Source organism: Heliangelus exortis, chromosome 3 (genome assembly GCF_036169615.1).
Source record: "Heliangelus exortis chromosome 3, bHelExo1.hap1, whole genome shotgun sequence".
Taxonomy (NCBI): Eukaryota; Metazoa; Chordata; class Aves; order Apodiformes; family Trochilidae; genus Heliangelus; species Heliangelus exortis.
In genome coordinates this window covers 109,308,062-109,330,636 of record NC_092424.1, presented here as the reverse complement: position 1 = coordinate 109,330,636, position 22,575 = coordinate 109,308,062, and the positions used below count along the sequence as shown (strand labels likewise).

Genomic DNA, 22,575 nt, shown 5'->3' with positions numbered 1-22,575 from the left:
TGCACTTCATATAGTACAGTTTGTGATAAAGACACAGAAACCCCAGGATTCTGGTTTTGGTCACAAAACCACCAACTGAAGTAATCATCCAGTTCAGTATGTGGTGGGGGAATATAATTTATACAGCAGAGACACACAGTTGGTGAACCAACACAGTTCCACACCTACTTGCTTTCCCCTACCTACCTACAGAATCCTTCTAAACCTTCACAGGGCAGGAATCCAGGACAGTTTTGGTCCTAAGATGAAATAACTCTGGGATCACAACTTTGCCATTTCTATTTCTTAAACTAATTATCTGTTCACATTCCTACTTGTGCTTCCAAAATTATGGACACACCAGCCACGTCAACCTGCTGGAGGGATGCATGGTGTTAATACATGTATAAAAATATAGACATATTTATGCATGTATCTGTAGTCATGTAGGAAAAAGGATGAGGCCTTAGAGATCAGTCAACCCTTAATACCTCATGCAACAACACAGGCAAAAATGTTAAGCTCTCAGTGAACAAAAAAAATTATCATAAGACATTTTGTCTTAAGATATGGCTAAAAAAAGAGCATTATTTGTTCTCAGTCATTTAACGAGGTATATCACCAGTGCTGAAACAAACATCCCCAAGCAGGATAGCAGGATAAACCCTGTAAACCTCACGAGCACGGTACAACATGTCTTTTTATTTTTCAAATGATAAAAAACCTCGTTGCCTTTTCAGCACACAGATAAGATCCCAAACACTTCGGAGTAAGGATAAGGCCACTAATTGATGAAATGGAAACTGTTCAGATTACACTGTTCTACAAAATATTTTTGTGCTGATCCAGTCTCCTTGAACAAAAACAACTATATACATACAAAACTGTTTGCTCCACTTGCAATTTTTATGAACTTTGGTAAAAACACAATAAAACCAAGTACTCAGACTGGATGAAACTGCTTTGGGTAGGAGTCTGGATATTAGAGATGAGAACTGCCCTTGGCCATTCAGCCGTCATGGTATTTATGAGCAACACTTCATTTTCACAATCTTAGAACACTTAAAATAAACAATAATGATAATAATTTTCAAAACACTTGCTGAATTTCAAAATATTTTCCCAGAGAACAGTGTTTGTCTCTCTCCAGTCTGAAATGTGCATCTGAGTCACTTTGTTGCCTGTAACTTCAGAAAGGTAAGAAGCTACTGCTTCTGATAGTGAAGAGGAAATCTTGAGCATTAGCCTCTCAAATCTTTAAATAATATTTACTATTGTAATACACATGGTTTTATAAGCTATTTTAGAAAGCAATTTAGAATATGAATGAAAGTATAAACCCTTTTTCAGTTCAGCTGTGAAATTACAATGGCATTCTCACTCTACATAAATAACACCTTTCACTGTCAGTTCTGGGATGCACAAATCCTTCCCCCATAAAATTTATCAACCTAATAAATACTGACCTAGAATCAGAGATTTTGGTATTTACTAGGGACTCTAGCTGGATTCACAAATCAACGTAATAGCTAAGTGGGCTGTACTACAATAATTTTATATATTCTATATAACTATTTCACATAATATATTTAACGGTGAGAAGCTGGCAAGCCTCTCCTTTAGCATTTAATAAGTGCTTTTACATAAGAAATTGTATTTCAATCTAATGTTTCTATTTTGACTGCTCCTAAAATGTACTTTTTGTAGCATACTGCATTAATAAATGAACAATTATTTCTAAGTGGCACGTAAAATACATAGTGATGTCAGCAGCATTAAATTCTACTGCCAAGCAGGGAAACAGTTAAATGTAGTTTAACTATAAAATTAATATTATACTAATTTTAATAAAAGGAAAAGATTTACCTTATTATTTTTAGTTCAGACATGCAGTCATGTGCAAGGTAATTCAATACCCACTGTATAAAATATGAACTATGAAAATGTTTTACAGATGTTTTTAATCAGCTTCCTTTGTTTAACATTAGACGCTAACCTCCAGAAGATACATACAAGCTGCACATCCTACAGGTAATGTTATCCAGATGGGATGTTTTCCCTGAACATCATTCCTAATAACGTAAAGAATAAGGAATAACAGAAGGAATCTGCTGCGAAGAAAAAGCACCTTGGCAAAGAATTGCTCGTGTCATTTCATATTCAGTGGCACGACACATCTTTTCCAGCTTTCCTCCACTATGCCTGTGGAAAACTCCCAAAACATACAGCATAAAAATGTCTTGGATTGAGACAGCTTTATGTTGACTGCTCGGCTCTACCAAATACTAAATACAGTACTGATATAATCTTAATTATTAACTCCTTCCTTTGGTTAAATTGTACAGGCTTCCAGCTGTTAGATCCTTGGGTTATTCTTTCATTTCCACACGATACTGAATTTTTTCAGTCTACATCAATTCATCAGGAAGAGGCTGTTGCAATGAGTGAGGCAAGTATGTCTTTCTTGGCACCAAGAAATGAGCTTTCCTGGTCTGGATGCTGGTTGGCAGGGAGGAATAAAAGACCAGGCTTCTTAAAGTCATTATTCTGCCATGAGTAAATAGTAACACTGGTTCAGAAAAGAGGAAGTAAAGTGTTAAGGCATCACAGTTAAGTGATGAAAACATTCCTTGTGTGTTACACCACTAGATTCATCTGCTGAACATCATTAACTCAGTGTCTAATAGAATCATAGACTGGTTTGGGTTGGAAGGGACCTTAAAGATCATCCAGTTCCAACCACCTTTCCAGGGCCAGGGACATCTTCCACTAGGACCAGGTTGCTCCAAGCCCCATCCAACCTGGCCTTGAACACTTCCAGGGAGGGGAGAGCCACAGCCTCCCAGGGCAACCTGTGCCAGCATCTCACCTCCCTCATACTAAAGAATTTCTTCCTACTTTCCAATGTAAATTTTCCTTCCTTCAATTTGAAACCTTTTATCCCTTGTCCTAAAAAGGTATCTCATCAAAGCAATATCTACTTAGGAGAAGCCCCCAGATGCCCACACAACTCCTGTGACTACTGTAGAATTGCACCCTGTAGTCCTTTGCTCTGATGACTTGAGAGAAAAAAAATTAAAAAATTTTCCAGAAACAACTCTGGCAGAGACTGTAACCTGTCCAGTGCAAGGACTTAGCCCATGTCCATAAGCATGTTATTGTTCCTCATATGGAACATGGGGGAAATTTAAGCACCTATGCTTTTGCCAGGGACATCCATTGTATTTTATGAGCCTGTCTGCATTTCTGTACTACAGTTCCATCATGCACTGAGTTCTGCACAGAATTCAAAAGTCAGGGTTGCCTCAATGGAAAAATCCATATGAAAGCACAGATGCTTCCTAAAGTGTGTCACCTGGGGATAAGAACCATCACCAAAGAGATGAATTTAATTCCTCCAACCAGGGGAGACTGAAATCTGACCCTCAGGGCTCATAGTCTGAGCCATGAACCATAAGCCAGGCTGTGGAAGGAGACCTCTGCCCCAGTTCTGAGACTACGTGTGACCAGGAGGATTGAAATATTCACTGGATCTGAAAGTGAGTAAGAAGAAGAAAGACCCTACACACAAGAGCTGAGGGGATTCATTTAAGACAAACCAGCTCAAGGTTAACACTGCTACAGCTAGATCTGCTTGTGCTTGGCATTTTATGGCTGGTTACCTGAAAACCCAGAAGCAAGGCTGTAATTAGAGCAGCAATTACAGAGAAAACAGTGAAATCTACTGGTTTAACTTAATGGCTATGACTCACCATCCCTCATTATCTTCTCTCCCAAAATACCTGAGTTCATACGTTCAAGGGAACAAAAATAGACACTTTTAAGGAATAAATAAGTTATATAGTTACCTTAAAATGAGAGGTTTCAATCTCACTGAAAATAAGGTGAGAGCAAGTAATCTCAGGCATGTGGGTCTACCTGCAATTCCCATCAGTTCAGTCCTACCACTACAAAGTACCATTGAATTCTGACATCTATTTGTAAACATAAGAGAATGACACCTGCTTATTTCATAGGGGAAAAGAAGATTTTCCTCAATAACAATAGCAGCAATGCATATAAAACACAAAGAAGCCCAAGGATGAGTTCAACATACACTTTTTCATCTGGAGTAATGGATGAAACAGACACGGACCTGTGCAAATAGATCCAGAGAAGGTTCAGAGAGGATCAGGGTGTGGAGCATCTCACCTGTTAGGACAGGCTGAGAGTTGAAGTTGTTTAACCTGGAGAAAAGAAGGGTCCAGGGAGACCTTCCACTACTTGAAGGCACTCCAGGAAAGCTGGAGAGGGACAATTTATCAGGGAGTGTAGAGACAGGATAAGGGGTAATGGTTTCAAACTGATAAGAGAATATATTTATATTAGATACTGGGAAGAAATTCTTTCCTGGTGAGGGTGGTGAGACACTGCTACAGGTTGCCCAGAGAAGCTGTGGATGCCTAATCCCTGGAAGCATTGAAGGTCAGTTTAGATGGGGCTTAGAGCAATCTGGTCTAGTGGGAGGTGTCGCTACTTATACAGGGAAATTGGAACTAGAAGAGCTTTAAGATCTCTCAGGTGACTGGAAAGTAGATGTTTACAGAGCTGGAGAGCTGACTGCTTCACTGTCCATAGCTGGTACTTAGATATCTATAACAGACACACAGGTGCACACATGTAGACCTGAATTTAGGTATCTGAGCTGAGACCCGAATCCTACCTTCCTCTCTTCTTTCTGAAATCACACATACTCTCTACTCTCAACCAAATACATTTCCAACAGTCCATCCACCAAGCACAGGCTGTTACCATCAGCCCAGGCTTGCAAAGCCAAAAACCAAAAACGAAACCTGAGGTGTCAAGAAAATCCTCTGACACAAATATACTTATAAAGAATAACCATGGATTTAAGAAACTACATTTTCCATTAGGCAACTGGGTCATCCCAGATGCTAAAAGTGGATGCATTCAGGTTTCCACAAAAAGGCATGGATATCTACATAGATATCTTTTTTTTCTCTTGGGGTTTTTTTGGGGGTGTTTTTTTGGGGTTTTATGGGGGGTTTTTTTGGTTTTGCTTTTTTTGTTGTTTTGTTTTTTTTTTTTTTAATGCATGTAATTACTAGTCCACAGTCAGCAAAACAGAGAGCAGAACTGCAGTAGATTGCTCTTGCATTGACTCAAGCCTACCTTACAGGGTTCACACCCCTTTTGCAGAGCCTAACTGGAACCTCCAGCACATCTAACTGCTAAATACTACTAAACACAAGTTAAAATGTTTCCTGCATCTGAGCACCACAGCAGCCCTTGCATGAGAACTCAGTCTCCCATACTTATATTACTGAAGCATTTGGAATTTTAGTAAAAATTTAGATTCGAAATGGGTTGTGACAGGTTAAGATTAACATCCTCCTACTGCAATTGCTTAGAAGTAGGGAACTGGCAAGACACAGGCTATTTTTCAACCAGACAGGCATGTTTCTACTGACAGTGACAGAAACATTTCCACAAAACAGCCTCCTGCTGTCTCCAACACTAAGGATATGCACGGCGTACAGCGGCGTAACGGCACTAAATTTCCCCCAGAATACGAAACGTAAACTCTGTGTTAACCATTCTCCAGAACAGCACCATATCTATAACTTCTGTGTAACATTAAATCTGTTAGATTAACTGCTGAAGAGCCTAACGGCTCATAAAAAAAAGCACACCCTCCCCCCCAAGCCCCAAAATTATGTGATGAAGAAGGATTTGATGGGAAAATCCAGCTAGACGTACCCCTTACCCATTTTTTGTGTGTATGGGGTAAGGAGGTCTGCAGGAGCTGTAGCTAGCAGATAAGAGCAAAATAACTCATCATATCCACCAACAAGGAATATCCCATGCCTGCTCCCCAAAACAGGTGCCTATACATTTTCATGATGGCAAATATAGAGATTTTAAATACAAACTGCAAAATGGTGAGATGTAAAGCTTTCATTAGCATGACTTTGAGCAGCTGTTTCAATCACACATAGTCCTGCAAGAAAGTCTTCAGTAACTTAAGCAGCTTAGTTACATTAGACCATAGTTATACCATTGTTATAAAATATAGTTCTCTAGTTATAGAACATCATAATAATGGCCTACCTGGAGTCATTTGAAGTCCTAACTTGAAATTCTAATAACATCATAGATGTTAAATTAAACAATGAATGCCTTCTCATGGATTTTTTGAATTTTTTATATGTATTTAGTCAGTTGTTTGTATAGTAGAAACATACAGCAATATGTAAATGACACTGGATGGTCACAGGACTGTGATGTCACAGCACGTAAAAAGGAAGGACATCATCACATAGAAGTTACAGTCCAGGATGACACAGAAATACAACATGCAATGGAAATTCAGCTGCTATGGACATTTTTGCAGATATTAGAATAAATGGGAAGTTTAGCAAGAATTTGGAAGGAGCCAATATTTGCTTTTTGGAAGGAAACAAATTGCCTTTCCTTCATAATGATGCAGAGAAGAAAGCAAACTTTACAATACTGACTTTATTCTAATGGAGAAGATTAACAAAATTTTTTAATTAAGGTCACCAGCCCACAATAACATAATATGGCAGAGAATTGTGAAAGATTTCAACCATGCAAACATGTAGTATCGATGCAATAAATCCACTGAAGGTTTGTTTATTTATTTAAAGAAAGAACATTCCTTGTTTACCTCAGTTTTAATTGTTGAGATTAAGTTTTCTCTATAGTGACATTTTCAAAAACTACCCTATTTATGAAGTTATGGAGAACAAATGTTGTGGGAAGAAAGCTCTCCTTAAATAAAAAAACTTTCTTCATAATCTATAAGCAATATCAGATGATTGCATGTGCTAGGAAAAAAAAGTCCATGACTAGATTAGACTACCAATAGACATATTTAGTGATGAATCAAATAATCTGTTCAGACCATACTTTGCTGCTTTTGGTATTGTATTACAATAATGTAGCAGATTTACATCTGTAACAGGTTTAAAATAATTTTTTGTAAATAATGAAGTTCACCACTAATAGGAATTAATTGCAATTTAAAATGAATAAACACGAAGCAGTCAAGCTTTTATGAGACCCTGAAGCTATAGCTAAAGCAAAAGATTTTAAAATATTAAATTGAATTTTTAAACTACGAATAATTGCTATTAATTATTATCCCGGATTAAATGCACATGTGAAATATATGAATAATTTAATCATGAACACTGGTCAGTAACTTGAAATGAAATATATTTTTCCATTGGAAAAATCATATATCTTGAAGAAAACAATTTTTGAGAAATAATGATGTAAAAAAAAGCATTCATCAGTCCTGCATGATGGCACTCAGCATGTGGGACACTCTTATTTTGGGTTTACATTCTTCCTACAAGCAGAAACCTAAATTCTGGTCTTCCCCTCCAACTCTGTTGTCCTACCTATTAGAATCACTGGCTCAATCAGATTCTTCTCCATCTCAGTAGAATTTTTGCAAGATTTTTTTAAAAAGCTTTTAATTTTGTTCTGCTGGAAAAGTAAAGCAAATGTCAAAACCTCTACATTTTTCAGGAAATGGAATTCTTGTTTTCCAGCCAGACACAGTAATTATAGAGACCTCTGAGCAGGACATGAACCCTGTAATGCTTGATCAGGAGCCTGAATTTTAGGTCGCAGTGTTTGAGTTCAAAATCAGGCACCATTTGAATCAACTCTTAACAGTAATAAAATAGAAATGCCACCTTCTTCTATTGTAACTTCTCCCATACAGAGAGATTTGAAGGAGTTTCAAATGCAGGGATAAATATTGGAAAAGGACCAAAATGAATATAAAGAAAATTCAAGTCCTAAAAGCTATGCTAAAGCAATCTGAAAGGTTTGCTATAAACCTGTTAAAGGAAGGAAATTCACAGTTAAGACTGAAAATCCTGGCTGAAACTCCAGCCTTCAAATACATATACTGCTTTGCAGAAACAAAAAAGGGTAGGCAACCCATACAAATCAAGACCACAGTGTCAGGCTGGATTTCCAGTTTTAACTATGATTTGTGACATATTAGAGAACGCTTTATTTCATTCTGTTTCCATGAAGTTGTAGCTTTCAGATGGACAGGCCAAGAATAGTCAGACTTGCTGAGGGCTTATTATAGAAGCAAAATCACTTCCTTACTTAAAGTAGCAAATAGATTTCTTGCTGCAGGTCCATAAAACAAAAACCAAACAAAACAAAAAGGGGAAAAAAAAAAAAAAAAGAGGATAAAAAAAAGGAAACAATCTCTCCAGAAGTCACAACATTAGATTTAACAGCATTGCCTTTCCCAGTCTAAACTTCTTCTCAGTGCTAGCACTTTCCACAGCAATATAAATCATGATACTCTGTATAAGTATTTCAAAGTAATTGCTGGTAGCTCACATCAAACTTTGATTAGGCAGCTATCCATAACTTCTAAACATGGGACTCAGTTCAATAAGTAGTTATATATGTATGCATTTATACATATGTGCACATACATATCAATTTATTTATATATTATATATATTTATGAATTTTCCTGAACATAGACCAAAATTAGCTCAGGATCAGAGATATAGCTCAGATGACCTCTTGAGGCTCCTTCCAGCATAGTTCATCTCCCAGGTTCAGGATTAAAATTCCAACGCAATCAGGGTAAAAATGTGTCATTAACCAAAAGGAAATGCTCCATTTATAACTGGTGTGCCACAAACTCAGCATGTAGAGAGGCCAGAGGATCAGCCTGGGTAGTGCAGACATGGAATAGGCCAACAAAGTCCTCACCCAGGTGTCAAAACCATTACACAATTTTAGGCAAGTCATCAAGCTCACTTTTCACATGTGAACAGGAATGACAGTGAAATTCAGGACCAGAGTGAGGATTAAGTAGCTATTATTGCAAAGTGCTCTAAAGACGACAGGTGCTGAGTAAAAATGCTGAGTATTAGTGAGATGACTAATAAAAATTGTTAGTTACAAGGAGCTAAAATCAAAGGCAAAAGGGGGTACCACAGAAATCCAAGACATCTGTGGAGGAGATTCGGTGTAACAGAATGAAAACAAACCCAAACCGTGTTATTTGGCAATCCCACATGCAAACCACTTGAACTCTACACTTCTGGAGCTTATGACATCATTGAGCCACCACCTTCCCACTTTGAAAAAGCTTCAGTTTAGAGAACTGCTATTTTAAAGCATGTTGTAAAGCTGTAATGGAGCAGCTATTCAAGGAAAAAACCTACCAGATTAAGTCAGTAATTGGGACACTGCTAGAATCGTCTTTCCCCAAAAACGAATCCACCTCCTCCCAAGATTTATAAGAGAAGGTGTAGAAAATCCCAGGATTTCAAGAACCTCTGGCATAGTAGGAGAATGTGAGCATATTGCATATTAAATAAAGAAATGATACACTTTAAATATAATATACAACCCACCAGAAATCCCACAAACCCTCTCATTAACAGTTACGGTATGATTAATGTTTGTACTGGGCCATTTTAAATAGTTAAACAATTCAGGGTTCTACCTTAAAAAGCAGCTTTGTGAAACTGCAGTAGTTGCAGAATATTTTACTCCTGGGCTTGATAAAACACTAAACCAGAAACTGCTTTAAAATAACTGCCTGCCACAGCAGTTTTAGCCAACTTTTGCACCTGGTGCCGAGAGAAAAAGCCAAGTGAACTTTCACTCACTTGTTGCATGTCAGCTTCAATGCAATGTCTTTCTTCTGTTGTGTTTAGGTTTCTAACTGGAAGAGACAAGTAAGCTAAACTAGCAGCCAATCAATCCTTAAATTCTAAGAATGCAATAAAATTTGATACCAATAAATCTTTTCTTTTAACAGCCAGAGGAGATTAACAAAGTTATTTGAAATTTTATCCTCCTCTGTTCTTTCGATCGGACGATTACCTGACAATCCCATTGAATCAAACAGCAAAATTAAAAGAGACACAATTAACCTTGTATATACAAGGGAACAGGATACAAATGTATGCATTTCCCTCATAGGTCCTCCATTCTTTATTAGCCTTGATGTATTTTTCTTCCTCTTACAATAAAAGTTATTACACCTTTGGATTGTCAAATAAAAATCCAATTGGCTGAGACACAGACCGTCAATATAAAATAGCTTTGCACAGCTTCCCTCTCAGCTACAAGCAGTTGACTTTTTTTCAACTCTGCCATTCATTTGCATGGGGAAAATCCACTTAGTCTTGTTCATACTTTAAATTCTCACCAGTAAAGTGATCCATTCCTTTCCCCTTATTTGGAATGATGTGATTACATGAACATGGCAAATGATCTACAAACATAAAAATGTAGTTACTAAGTACTGTGACAATGGTTGGTAGGATAGGTATCTTGTGAGTATATTGAAGTGGATATAGTATCATCAGGTTTTGCATCTCTATATTAATTATATTAATCATTATTAATCTATACATATGCATGTGTATTTGCATGCATGTGACAATGCAGATGCACGTGTTCAGGCTTCTATGCCTGATATGGTGATGACCACAGAAGAAACACTTGTCACAGGTCTTTCTGTTTTAACATGAATTCTTTACTGCAATGTAGAACTTCTCTCTTTCTTCCTAGTCCTGTGTTCTCCTGGTGACACCAATGGCTGTGTTCCACCTCTTTCATCATTATCCACCTACTTTCTCTGGCCTCATCTGAGAAACAATTTAGGAGCAACATATCTGCTGACTCTCACCCCATTTGCTATTTCTTGATGACTTCCCTGTCATCAGCACTTAATGTCCTGTAAAGCTACTTCCCAAACTCATTCTCCAAACCAGACCTTCTGCAAGCTCCAGCCACAGTTTCTCTTCCAAACATCTCTGCCTCTTATTTCAATTACTCCTGTTCTCTTGCTGTTTAACAATTGAACAGAGGGTCACAGCATCCTCTCCCAAACTCTTTCAACTACAAGTCTGCTTTAAACTTTTCTTTTCTTTTTTTTTTTTCTTTTTTTTTTTTTCACCTCTTCAAACAACTCTTTGCTGAAGCTCAGGTGTCCTATTCCATATTTGAAACCAAGGTTCCTCCCTTAGCTCCATAACTCTTCTGCTGCAAGAGAAGAGTACATTACCACAAAGTCACACCTATTTTTTATTCCTGAACACCTTGTCTTGCCATAAATCTCCAGTCTTTTTCCTAACTCTGACCCACCTCAGTAGATGCATCATATCCTGCCTATTTAATTTTAGTTTTTCTTCACTCTTTGTCACTTCTGCTCATGGTGTACACGTCCTCAGTTATACTCTCCTTTAGAGAGCCCATATCTCAATCCAGTCTGTCTCTCCAAATCTCTTCCCACTTCTTACTCTCTGTCTGTAAAAAAAGCCCTAAAACAACTTAGACCACGTAGTTTTCAGCTAATGCACAGACTTCCTCTCTTCTAACTCTGCCTTGGATCATTTCCAGCTCGACTTGTCACAAATCCCCTTCCTTAAAACTTGTGCCTGTTCCTGGCCAGAAATCTGGACCTGCAGTAGGTCTTTTTCTCTGACATCTCTGCTGCTTTTGACACTATTATCTCCTTTTGCAATCAGAGAAGTTCCAACTATCCCTACATCTGAGCTGGTCATCCAAGGCATCATTCATAGTCAGAAAACACAATATCAAGTTCAAATCCACCCCACCCTAAAATTAAATGCCTGAAATAAGTCCAATAAATTATATTCTACAAGCAACATTTTTCTCTGTTGTTTTTGATAATTTCTCTGATAAGCACACTATGACTGCTTCACAGGAATATAAATTATTGATAGGCAGATTGTGTAGGCAATGGGCCTGTAAGGAGAAAAAACATCTTTGGAAGGAAAATTTCAGCTTAAAGTAGCAGAAATAAGAAGTCACATCTGGCTAACATAGTTTACCAAACTACTAACATAGTTTACAGCAGTTTACCCAAAGTTTATGTGAAGAGATTGTTTTTATGGCCAGGTTCTGACATGTTGGGAAATAAGGGAAGAACCAAGGGCTTCCTCAAGAGGTGACTATCACTGTAGGTGGGTATTCAGCTGTCTGGTTTGCTGAGAAGGCAGGTAGCAGGAGCACAGGAAACTTAAAACACATATGACTTGGTGAAGAAATGCAGCTTTTTGATGCACCTGCTGGAAAAGTCATGAAAAGAAAATGGGAAGAATGGTCAAATCAAGGACAAGTTAACTGCAGTTTCTCTGCATGAATATTTTTCCCTTTCCTATAAAACCCAACATTAAAACACAAAAATTCATTGATACTTTCAGGTTTTTGTGTGGGTGCATCTAAATATTTTATAAGGTGAAAATTCTTCAGTTAACGACCAGCAAAATCCCAAATATAAGAGCTAGAGTAGCTTTTATTCTGTTAGTTGCTGTCTTTGTCAGGAATGGGTTATAATCCAGACTTGGACTGCTCCACTTATTTGCAAGCCTGAGATAAAAGACCATTTGTGCTAGTTTTTGTGTAGAAGTTATTTTCTGTCCACTCAAGGACTGAACTGCCATCAACACTCCTATCAGGCAGAACTCGTGGCTTGAAGATAAAAGAACACAGAAATAAAACCCGTTGACATCTCCCACAATTAAGTAAATACTGATCTAAGGGCTTCTGCTGTTATCACTGTTTTTCTTGGCCAGTGACACTTACAGAGACAAAAGAGTTGTATTTGCCAAAACTAAGGCACTTAAATTTTAAGAAAACAGATTTCACAGCACTTCAAGAACTAAAATAGGCTTTGCCAAGTTTTTCATGAGTTGTGTACTATTTCTGCTTCCAATGTGAAATCTTTCTGAATTATGGCAACACACCTTTGTCTTCAGTTTTCTTTTGTGGAAGATGTTGACAAAGGTGAACTTTGGTATCGACAGTTATCTATTAATAACAAAGTGCAGTATTAGAAGCTCAAGACTGCTGAACACTAGGTGTCAGTGTAAGAAATGGAAAAATATCAAAAACCTGTTGTTTCCAATCAGGTGGATTAGCTAAGAAACCAGAACCAGCTGTAACCACATTTCCTTGTAACTGTGTAACACTGTTAACAAGCCAATCTTCCCCAAAAAAGTTATTCTGAAACTATCAGGTTTGCTTGAAATCAGATAAGGTGATTTAAAAACTACAATGAATTTGCTCCGTTACACACTCTGAGATGACCTTTCAGGTTTATGAGTTACACTTAACAACCATGCAGAATTTAACAGCACTCTTTTTTTTCACCACAGATATCCATAAATCAGTTTGTCCTTCACAACTTGAAGTTTGTAGAGTTTTGTTTGACATAATCTATGAAAAACTAAATATCAACAAATTCAGCTACTGCTGAAAGTCACATAGGTAAGATGTCTCTCACTTCACTCAAGAAGTTCAGATTTTAAATGGATGGTCAGAATGTTAGATAACTACTTTAGAAGATGAAAAGTCACATCCTAGAAGTGCCCATTTATCTCCCTGGACACAAAAGATGATCTCTCATCATTATCTCAGGTATAGAAAAATATGTTCATTTGCCTTTATGTTTGTTCAGGTGAATCCACTCAGGATCTCGGAGTAAAAGCAGAAGGAAGATTATCCTCCACCAGGCATTGACAGTCAAAATACTTGGACAACTATTTGAAACAAAGCAAGTAAGATGATAAAGATAATAATTAAAACTTCACTTTTTTTTTGATTATGGAACTGATTTCAAAGATACACAGGTGCTTTTGAAAGTTAACTTTAGGCCCAACTATCTAATCAAATATCTGTGTGTTTCACACTATTGATAAATTTTAGATACTTTTCATTTAGTTTACTACTTACTGCCAGGATCAGATTATTACATGAGATGGATCTTTGCATGCAGATACAGACTTTTAAATGTTTATGTACTTAAAATACTCAATTTATATCATATAAACAAGGTAAAGCAAGAAACCCTGAATATCACTTTCCCACTTGATTGCTGAAGCATAGGATGTAATAATGATTTTTCACAGACAGAAAGATTCTTCTGGCATTACAATCCAGATAAATGATTTGCAACATTTTTTCAGCTACATGAAAAACACTCTTGCCTGATTATTCATAAATGCTTTCAATAAAGAAGACTGGAAAGAAAAAAACATTGACAAAATACTGATTTACCAGAGTGCATCATCTTGTGTAATGAAAATCTAATGATTACTCTGAAGCTTCTTAACTTTTTCATTTGTTCTTTTCTAAAGAGAAATCATCTAGAATTCCATAGAGATCCAGAAAAATGTTAAGTGACATCAATGTAAGCAGTCAATACACCCTGGACATTGTGCATCTGCATATTGAATACCTCAGCTCATCACAGTTTACAGTAGATTTCAGTAGCTATTACCCTATGCTATAATCCTGACAGAGGCTCTCGAAATTAGAGGATGTATTTGTATTCTGGAAATTGAAGCTGGCATCAGCTTATTAGTTGATTCACAAAAGCCCCACACGCCAAGGTAATTGAGTACATATATACTTAAAAATGCCACAGATTCCAAAGCCCCCATGAGTGAAATTCCATACTTACTGAATTCCTCTCACTCAACAGCCTAAACAGGAATCTGATGTGTTAAGGGCGGAAAACACAGACTTGAACATATAGACTCCTATTTATGCAGACATGCACAACACACATAAATCTATGTCACTGTTCTTCAAGGCCAAAAAACTGATAGAGAAAACCAGGAAATAATGGGATTACAGCTGCCTGCATGACCTTCAGTCTTTATATTTTACACTCACTACAAGACAATCTTTAATCACATTGCTTCTTCCATTTAATCCAGTGAATGGTTTGTATTGCTTCCTTCACCATTGAGCTCAATGCTATAGGTATGTGGATATAATTATTCATTTAATAGAATTTTAAAATCCTTAGGTTGGAAAAGACCTTTAAGTTCATCATGTCCAATCATTAACCTAGTACATTGCCAAGTCCACCATTAAATCATGGTCCTGAGCATCACAACTGCATCTTTTAAATACCTCCTTTATTTTATTTGTTTTTTTTTAAGGTTCTTTACAATAGTATGTTAGTTTTTCCACTTTTTATATCAGTGAAGTCCATTGCCACTGGATGCTGAGGAGCATTTTTGCATGACAAGGCAAAAAGCAGCAGTTCTGTCTCATAGCATGTGTTGAGTTTGCAGAAAGATCCATGGGAAAGAAAACATCTGACCCAGTCAATCCCTTTCTCATCTTAAGAGAAATCAGAGAGTCCAGAATACCTGACTGAGACTCTCTCCTGAAGTAGATTTTGTCCTTTAAAATAAATATATCTAAATAAGGTGAACAAGTGGCAGCTAACATTTGAGTAGAACACTGAGGATACACTCAATTTTCATATAAATTACCAGTGAAAAAAAGGGAAGACTTCATCAAAAGCCAGACAAATAATTTCGTTGTTTCTCATTTAAATTTTCCATACAATGACTCCTTCAGAAGACAGTTTATAGAACTCTAATACAGTACAGCTGAAATATGGTCCATTTTCTCAACTAAACAAAAGTCAAGTGCTTGCCAATCAAAAAATATTATAAAACTAATATACATATTTATTTATTTATGTATTTTTAACAAGAAAATGAGTCTGATGTGCCTTTATAAACCAGGGTTGTCTTCAGCCACAGATGACAGACACAGTCACCAAGCTGAGTACAGCAGTAACAGCACCTGATCTCTGTAGAATCCCAGTGTAAGGGTTGAGTCTATACACATTTTTTTCACTGCATAGAAAGAAAATATGTACTCAGTGTGATCAAAGCTACTCTATGTTATTCTGTAAACTGAACAAAAAAGTGGTTTTGATAAACAGTCCTTACTTTTAGAGTTGCACAAAAATCTATCAGAAAATAAAGCTTTACAAATAATCAAAAAAATTGATGTTGAATGAAGGTCAAACATAATAATGTTATTTCTATTATAACAAACAAACAAAAACAACAACAAAAAAAACCAAAAAAAAAACCCAAAAAACAAAGAAAAGGAAAAAAAGAAGAAACTTACTCCTAGCAGTGCAATAACCTAATATAAACACTGAAAACATTTCAATGATGTAAATGCACAGTGAATAATTACTTGAAAAAATCCATTCTCTCTTTTCCATCACATAGGGGAAATGCTGAAAAATGCACAGTGCTGGTACCCAGTGAAGTTTTTCTACTACAGACGTATTTTCCACTTTGATTTCTCTCAGGGCAGGTGTGCCATGTGCTTGCCACAAACGCACGCGTGTTGTTTAATTTACTCTACAGAGGGAAGAGAATGAATGGTCAAAGGATTTTTCCCAGATGGTTTTTGTGAACTCCTTTATCCCATCCGTGTAAACACACAGTGTGTTCCGGTTTGCTGGGTTGTATATAGACCCCATGACTTAGTACAAAGTCTGAATGTTTTGTTAGCCAGAAGATTGTTTCCATCCTGTGATTCATTAGGTCCCTCTGGTACCCTCGACTTCCTTTATTCTGTACAATCACAAATTATACTAGTTTGTCTTATTTTGATAACCCTTCTAATTAATGTCCTGCACAGGAAACTTTGTAACTGTTTTAAAATAGACTCATAAAACAAGGACTTTTCCTGTTACTTGTGATAGTTGAGATCAAGAGTGAACAGTGCTTCACACTGCTTGTTATCAGCAAGTGGTTTCTGTAATTTCTGTCAATAAGTGAGCTGGTTTCAATTCTTTAATTTTTAAAAGGAATGTCAGAAAATCTAAAATTATGTATATAAATGTTACAAGTCTCTGAGTTCAAAAAGACAATAAGCAACACTGGAACTTTACAATTTCAGAGGAGTATAGAGGTTGCATAAATCAAAATGACTACTCCAGTTTGTGAACAAATAACAAGTGCGATTTGATTTAAAAAAAAAAACAACAAACAAACAAAACCAAACCTGTCAGAGAAGGCTGTAAACAACCAAGAAAACTTAGTACTTGTGTCTTTTTAAATCCTCATTTTTCCTGCTGCACTCTCCCACTCCTGTCATCTATTTCCCTGGATGGGCAAGTGAAGATGAGTTTTCTCTCCTCTCATTTTAAACTGCAAAATGTGGTTAAAGCTGAACATATAAAGCTGGGAAGTGAAGAAAACTCACCACATTTATCCAGAAAATGCACAGCCCTCTGAAAACTTAGAATCCAAGATGATTGTAATTAAGTACTTAGCATTTTCTATCAGTAATCCTACCCTGATGTTTGTATCTCTATTCTCACCATTCCTTTTCCTAGTTGTGGCAAATGGCTGCTCAATCTTTAAGTCCCTACTATTAAAAGCAGTTTACAGGATTTATTGTGGACTTACTCAGGACTTCACATACTGCTGAATCTCTGCATCTCACTGTAAGTGTTCTACCTATGAATGACTGCCACAATTTAAAATAATCTTCCTATTAGAGTATAGATAATTTGCCTGCTAACCTTCTGGTTGAAACCAAAGGACTGGTTCTGAACTACATTATCTGTGCAATAGGCAAATAGTTTCCAGTAGTAATCAACCAGAACAAAAAATAAAATTATCTATGTGTATACACAAAGTGTTCATATATGCATTTACATAACATAAAATCCAATTCAGGCTCCTACAAAGGAAGCAAGAGTGAAGTAAGTATTAGGGAACAGCACAAATTGTATGAAATTAAATTCTTACACAGAAGGATAAAAGTAAGTTATTAAAAACCCCAACCCAACAGATATTATGTACAACATGATTCTGAGCAACCAAAGTTCCTTTAAGTTGACACGACTGCATTTTTAAAACGACAAACGAGTCCCTTTGATTTCAATCACTTGACATCAATTGCAGAGATCAGAGTCCATCTTCTAGCAGACACATATTAGCTGACAGGCAGTAAACCACAACTCTGTTAACATGAATTCTATCATTCATGACAGCCTCCACAAAGATTTAGCACTGTTCACAAAGGATTCCATTGGAGAAAATTAAAAGAAAGGATGCAGTCCAAGGCTGTTGTGATGTGCTGTGGCCTTTCCTTTAAAGAGCCAGTCCTCATTGGACAGATAAGGTTACTTACCAGTAGTGAGGGTCTTCTGGGCTCTGCTGTTAATAAGCACATCTTTGTATTTTTGTTGTGCAAATGTGTTATTTCTCATATTCCCTTGCTGAGCTCTACATTACTGCTAAAATGTCTTTTACTTTGTACAGGCAAATCTAATTTCTTCCCAATTTGATACCTCAGAAACAAAATTTAAAGAACTGAGGTCCAGACCTGCTGCCAAAAATTTGGTGAAAGCAGGTGTCAGTACCACTACCACCATGTTCAGCATGCCTAGGGAGTAAATGGCTGGTAGTTCATTCTGATAATAAATATTGATTTGATACTTTCTCAGCACAAGGAAGGTAACTCCTTAAAAGCCTTTTTACTTTAAGTAGCACATCATGATCTTACTGCCTACCAGCCTTGGAACATGACAGCTGGAGCAGGAACATGGAACTATGGCCCTACCAAGAGAAGACACTAAGACATCTTTAGTCTAACAGACATTTTCTTATCATCCAGTCCAGCATGACAAAAATTCTGGACAGATATGGTGCAGGTGAGGAGAGAATTTTCCTCTTCCTTAAATATTAAATTAAACAATTTCCAGATGCTTTTATATCAGTTTATATGGAACACCTCAGCTATTTTGATGCTGAACTTCTCAACAGTGTTTGAATTACAAAGAAAATTTTCTAGTCCGTTTTTCTTAGTCACAGCCCCTTTTTCCTGACAAAGTGCTGAGTAATACTGATTTGTCCTAAAGCAGAATATTTTGAGTTCCCTTTTGAAGGGTTTAAGTAGATATCACATCTATTATAATCTTCAAAATCTCCCTACTGCACATGCAGATTGTACTGAATATGTTAAGAGGTCTCATTCCACCTCAAATTGCAAGCAATGCAAAGGCTTGACCCCTTCTGATTAGAATGGTTTTGCATTCTCTGTTGAACCCTTGCTGTAGCCACCATTTTCCTTTTAACAGAGATTCTATATATTTGTGCTTAGCCATAGGTCTTAGCACACATTAGTAAATACAGTTCTAGGGGTAATATTAAGGCATCTATAAATACATATTAATCAGTTACTAACAAATATCAGTCAACATTGAATTTGATTTCAAACTAAAACTTACATTCATTGTGCTCTTCAAGCACATTGTGCCTGAACAAAACCTACACAAACCTTTCTCATGCTAGGGTGGGATTTTTTATTGTTTTATATTGCTATATATGCAAATAACTAAACATTTATGAGAAAAACCCTCCCATCTCATGCTAACATTCTGACAGAAACTGGATGGAATTTATCTCTCAGCTTTTATGTCCACCTCCTAAATACTCAAATCCTAGCCAGCTGTCAAATGAAATCTTTATTAGTCAGCTGAGAAATTCCTCAAGAGATTCATCCCATTTAACTCTCAAACTGATTTTAGGGTGATAAGAATCATCCTCTGGAGATGCTCATTTCCTTTTACACATCAGTACATACTTCCAGCAGAATTTCACTTAACGTAAAGCAGTGTACGTACTACATAAAATACACAAAGAAAACCAATCATAAAATGTTATGCAGACATTAAAAAGTCTGCTTTTCAAGAATTTGACATGTTAGTGCAGTCATTTACTGTAGCAGCTGGACCTCATGAAGTATCTAGTGGTTTAAAGCAGTGACCGTATAAATCTGTCCAAACCAGATGCTGATTTAATAGGGTTCAGATCAACTTTGAAAATAGGAAGCTAGAACTATAAACCTGTGAGATATCACAAGTTAACCAATCATAACTAACCACACTGGTAAATTATTTTTTAATTCACAAGCTCAAACCTGGCATTAATCAACAAGTGTGAGCTATTCTTACAAAGGTTTACTCTGAAATAAGTACGAAATGTGCCACCTTTATTGACAGCATAAAAGTAATTTCTACAGTTTAGCCTTATACAGGTATTATGAATGGCAGAGAAAACATGAATTTTGAGAAGAAACCACTAAATTACAAAATGAGAACTGTGCAGTCCATTAACATGAGTAATATGACAAAACTCAGGTAGTATGCAATAAATTTACAGCTGCAGTCAGTTTCAGTTACAAAAATAGCCTTTTTTTCTTGTACTGGATATATATGGACACCTACATCTAAACTGAAAATTTAATGTAACTACACAGTAACAGATCAATAAGGATGTGCAGTTATAAAGGATGATAAATGTGCAAAAATCCCTATCAGAACTCAGCAGCATGTAGAAAGCTCTTGATTTAAGAGTTCCGGCATGCGAATGTCAGAGGTCAAAGCAATGAGCTATTAAAGATACTTTTGCTTCCTCAGAAATAAAGTGCTGTCTTGTGCTGAGAGGGGAAAGGTTAGAAAAGCTGTTTATCTGCAGCTCATTTCCCATTCTTCCTTCTGTCAGGAAACCATACGTGCTGCTACACCCCACGCAGGGCTCACCCGGGGTCATGGGCATTCCCCAAGTAAGACTGAAGAGCCAAGACCACAAGGCTGCAGGTTGCACCTTCTCAAAATGCATCTTGGATGTAAAGCTCAGCTCTGCTGAGCCTCAGTGGGATGTAAAAGCACAGGCTTTTCACCACGTTACTGCTAAAGGAACAGTGAAGCCTCAGTCATCAGTTTGTAGGGGCTCATTACAAAAAGAAGATGTTATTTTGTAATACTTAGAGGTAGGACATGAATTACAAATACATGCCCAGAGCAGCACAGAGAGAAAATAGAGATTATACATTCCATAGAAGACACCAGGCACATTTGGGACAGACCAAGAGCAGCATGAAAAGGAAAGGAACCACAACACAGAGTCATCACCACACTGAAGAGACCCGGATACACTGCTGGGTTTCTTTCTTTTGAGCAGAAAGAAATTACCCAGAGCTGGAAGGGACCCCAAAGCGTTTGCTGCAATGCAGGAAGCCACTGGAGAGTTGGTGGATTGAGTGCAAAGCTGAAGGAAAGCACCTGTCTGCAGGCAAACAGTGGGCAGGGGAGGTTTATTTATACTACATTTTTATTTAAAATATTTTTATGTAACAATATTACATATATGAATATATAAAAATATATACATATACACATTTATAATATGTGGTCTGCCCCACTCAGAGTTTTCTCAGCTTACAAAAGCTTTTAAGTTTAGCTAATTTAGTACCAGAACCTAGCTTGAAACTTAAAAAGTATTCTGACTTGCAGCTCCTGGTTTTAGCTGGTCCAGACACTCATCATAGGTAACTATTAATTACAATATGTATTGGTGTTATCTACATACATTAGTGCCATATAATGTCTATACCCTAACGTGTTCTTCATTTCATTTGAATAATCACTACTATAAGAAAAAAAAAAAAATCTGTTATGTTTCTGAGAAGCTACAGGTTACCTGTAAGAGTTTACCTTCCTGTAAAAAATGTCAGAAAGCAGATTCACACCATGGAGTAAAATACCATTGTTGATTCCTTAAGAGACACTGTTGAACTTCAATTAAAACTATGGAGAGGTTCAAATTCACAGCTGAGAGATGAGATTCGCAACAGCCTCATTTCTATAACACTTCCATTGGCTTTCAATAAGGAAAAATATGCAATACTTTTCCATTATTTTTTGGCATAAAAAGAAACATGAAAGAGTAAGAATATCAGAATATAAATATAAGAAAATAATGCACGAACAGAGATATTAGAACATAAAAAACCAGCAACGAGGTTTCAGATGAATGGCCAGGTTTTTTCTGAATTTTTTAACAAAAAAAAAAAAAAAAATCAGCTTTACTCCCAAGGTAGAAGGAGTTGCAGACATCACACAAATACATTATATATAACCATAAGCATCTGTTCACTCCCTATTGGTAAGACTAACTGTGACTTCTACAGATTAAGGCCAGAATATCACCCTCAGTTTCTGTGTTTTGTTTCTAAAAACAGAACAACCTGTTATTAGTCACTTGATCACGAAAATGTATTGTTTCAAGGAGTTTTAGAGTGAATACTTCTTTATCAGTTATATTCTTACCAAATTTATCAGCTGTGTGTGGACGATGTCTTCCACCAGTATTGCAGTTTCATGGAGTGGCCTGCGAGCATCTCCTAAGGAAAACCTGAAAGAGAGTTTTATTGCACAGATATAAAAATAAGTTAAAAAGAAATGAAGTAGGTTGTGTGCTTAAAAGTAAAAAAAAAAAATTGAATAACAATACCAAGCTTAATACACCTGTATGTACAGAAATGGATCCCTCTGTGGTGTAAGGACTAAAAACCAAAGTTAGCTGATTAAAGGAACAGAAGAGCTGCAAGAATGTATATTGGAGTTCATGCTGAGAAAAACTGAGGAAAAAGAAAAAAAAAAGTTTATAGGAACATTTGAATAAAGAGTAGACAAAGCTGTAGTATATCCACTACTAGGAGTAACTCTGTATTTGTATTCCCTCTCATGAAACAGCTACTTTAAAATGCAAAATTCTTACAGATTTTATTTCAAATCTAAATGCTAATGCTGAGATATGGAAGAAATTCCTATGAATTATGGGTAAACAGTTTTATGCATAACAATATATGAGAGGCTCTTTAAGTGTCAACTGCAAGATAGATGACAGGAGGTCA

At 36.6% G+C, this 22,575-nt stretch overlaps 1 protein-coding gene across 4 annotated transcripts in view; it reads right to left on the bottom strand.

Annotated features, from left to right (window-relative positions):
* Nucleotides 1-22,575, bottom strand: part of SUPT3H (SPT3 homolog, SAGA and STAGA complex component) — a 263,127-nt gene that overhangs the window by 104,204 nt on the left and 136,348 nt on the right. For 3 of the 4 annotated variants that reach the window (XM_071742148.1, XM_071742149.1, XM_071742150.1), the window contains exon 3: nucleotides 21,989-22,073. The exons of the other annotated variant lie outside the window; for it this stretch is intronic. In XM_071742148.1, coding sequence (XP_071598249.1) covers nucleotides 21,989-22,073 — 85 coding nt within the window. The remainder of the gene's footprint in view (nucleotides 1-21,988; nucleotides 22,074-22,575) is intronic. 4 annotated transcript variants of the gene reach the window in all.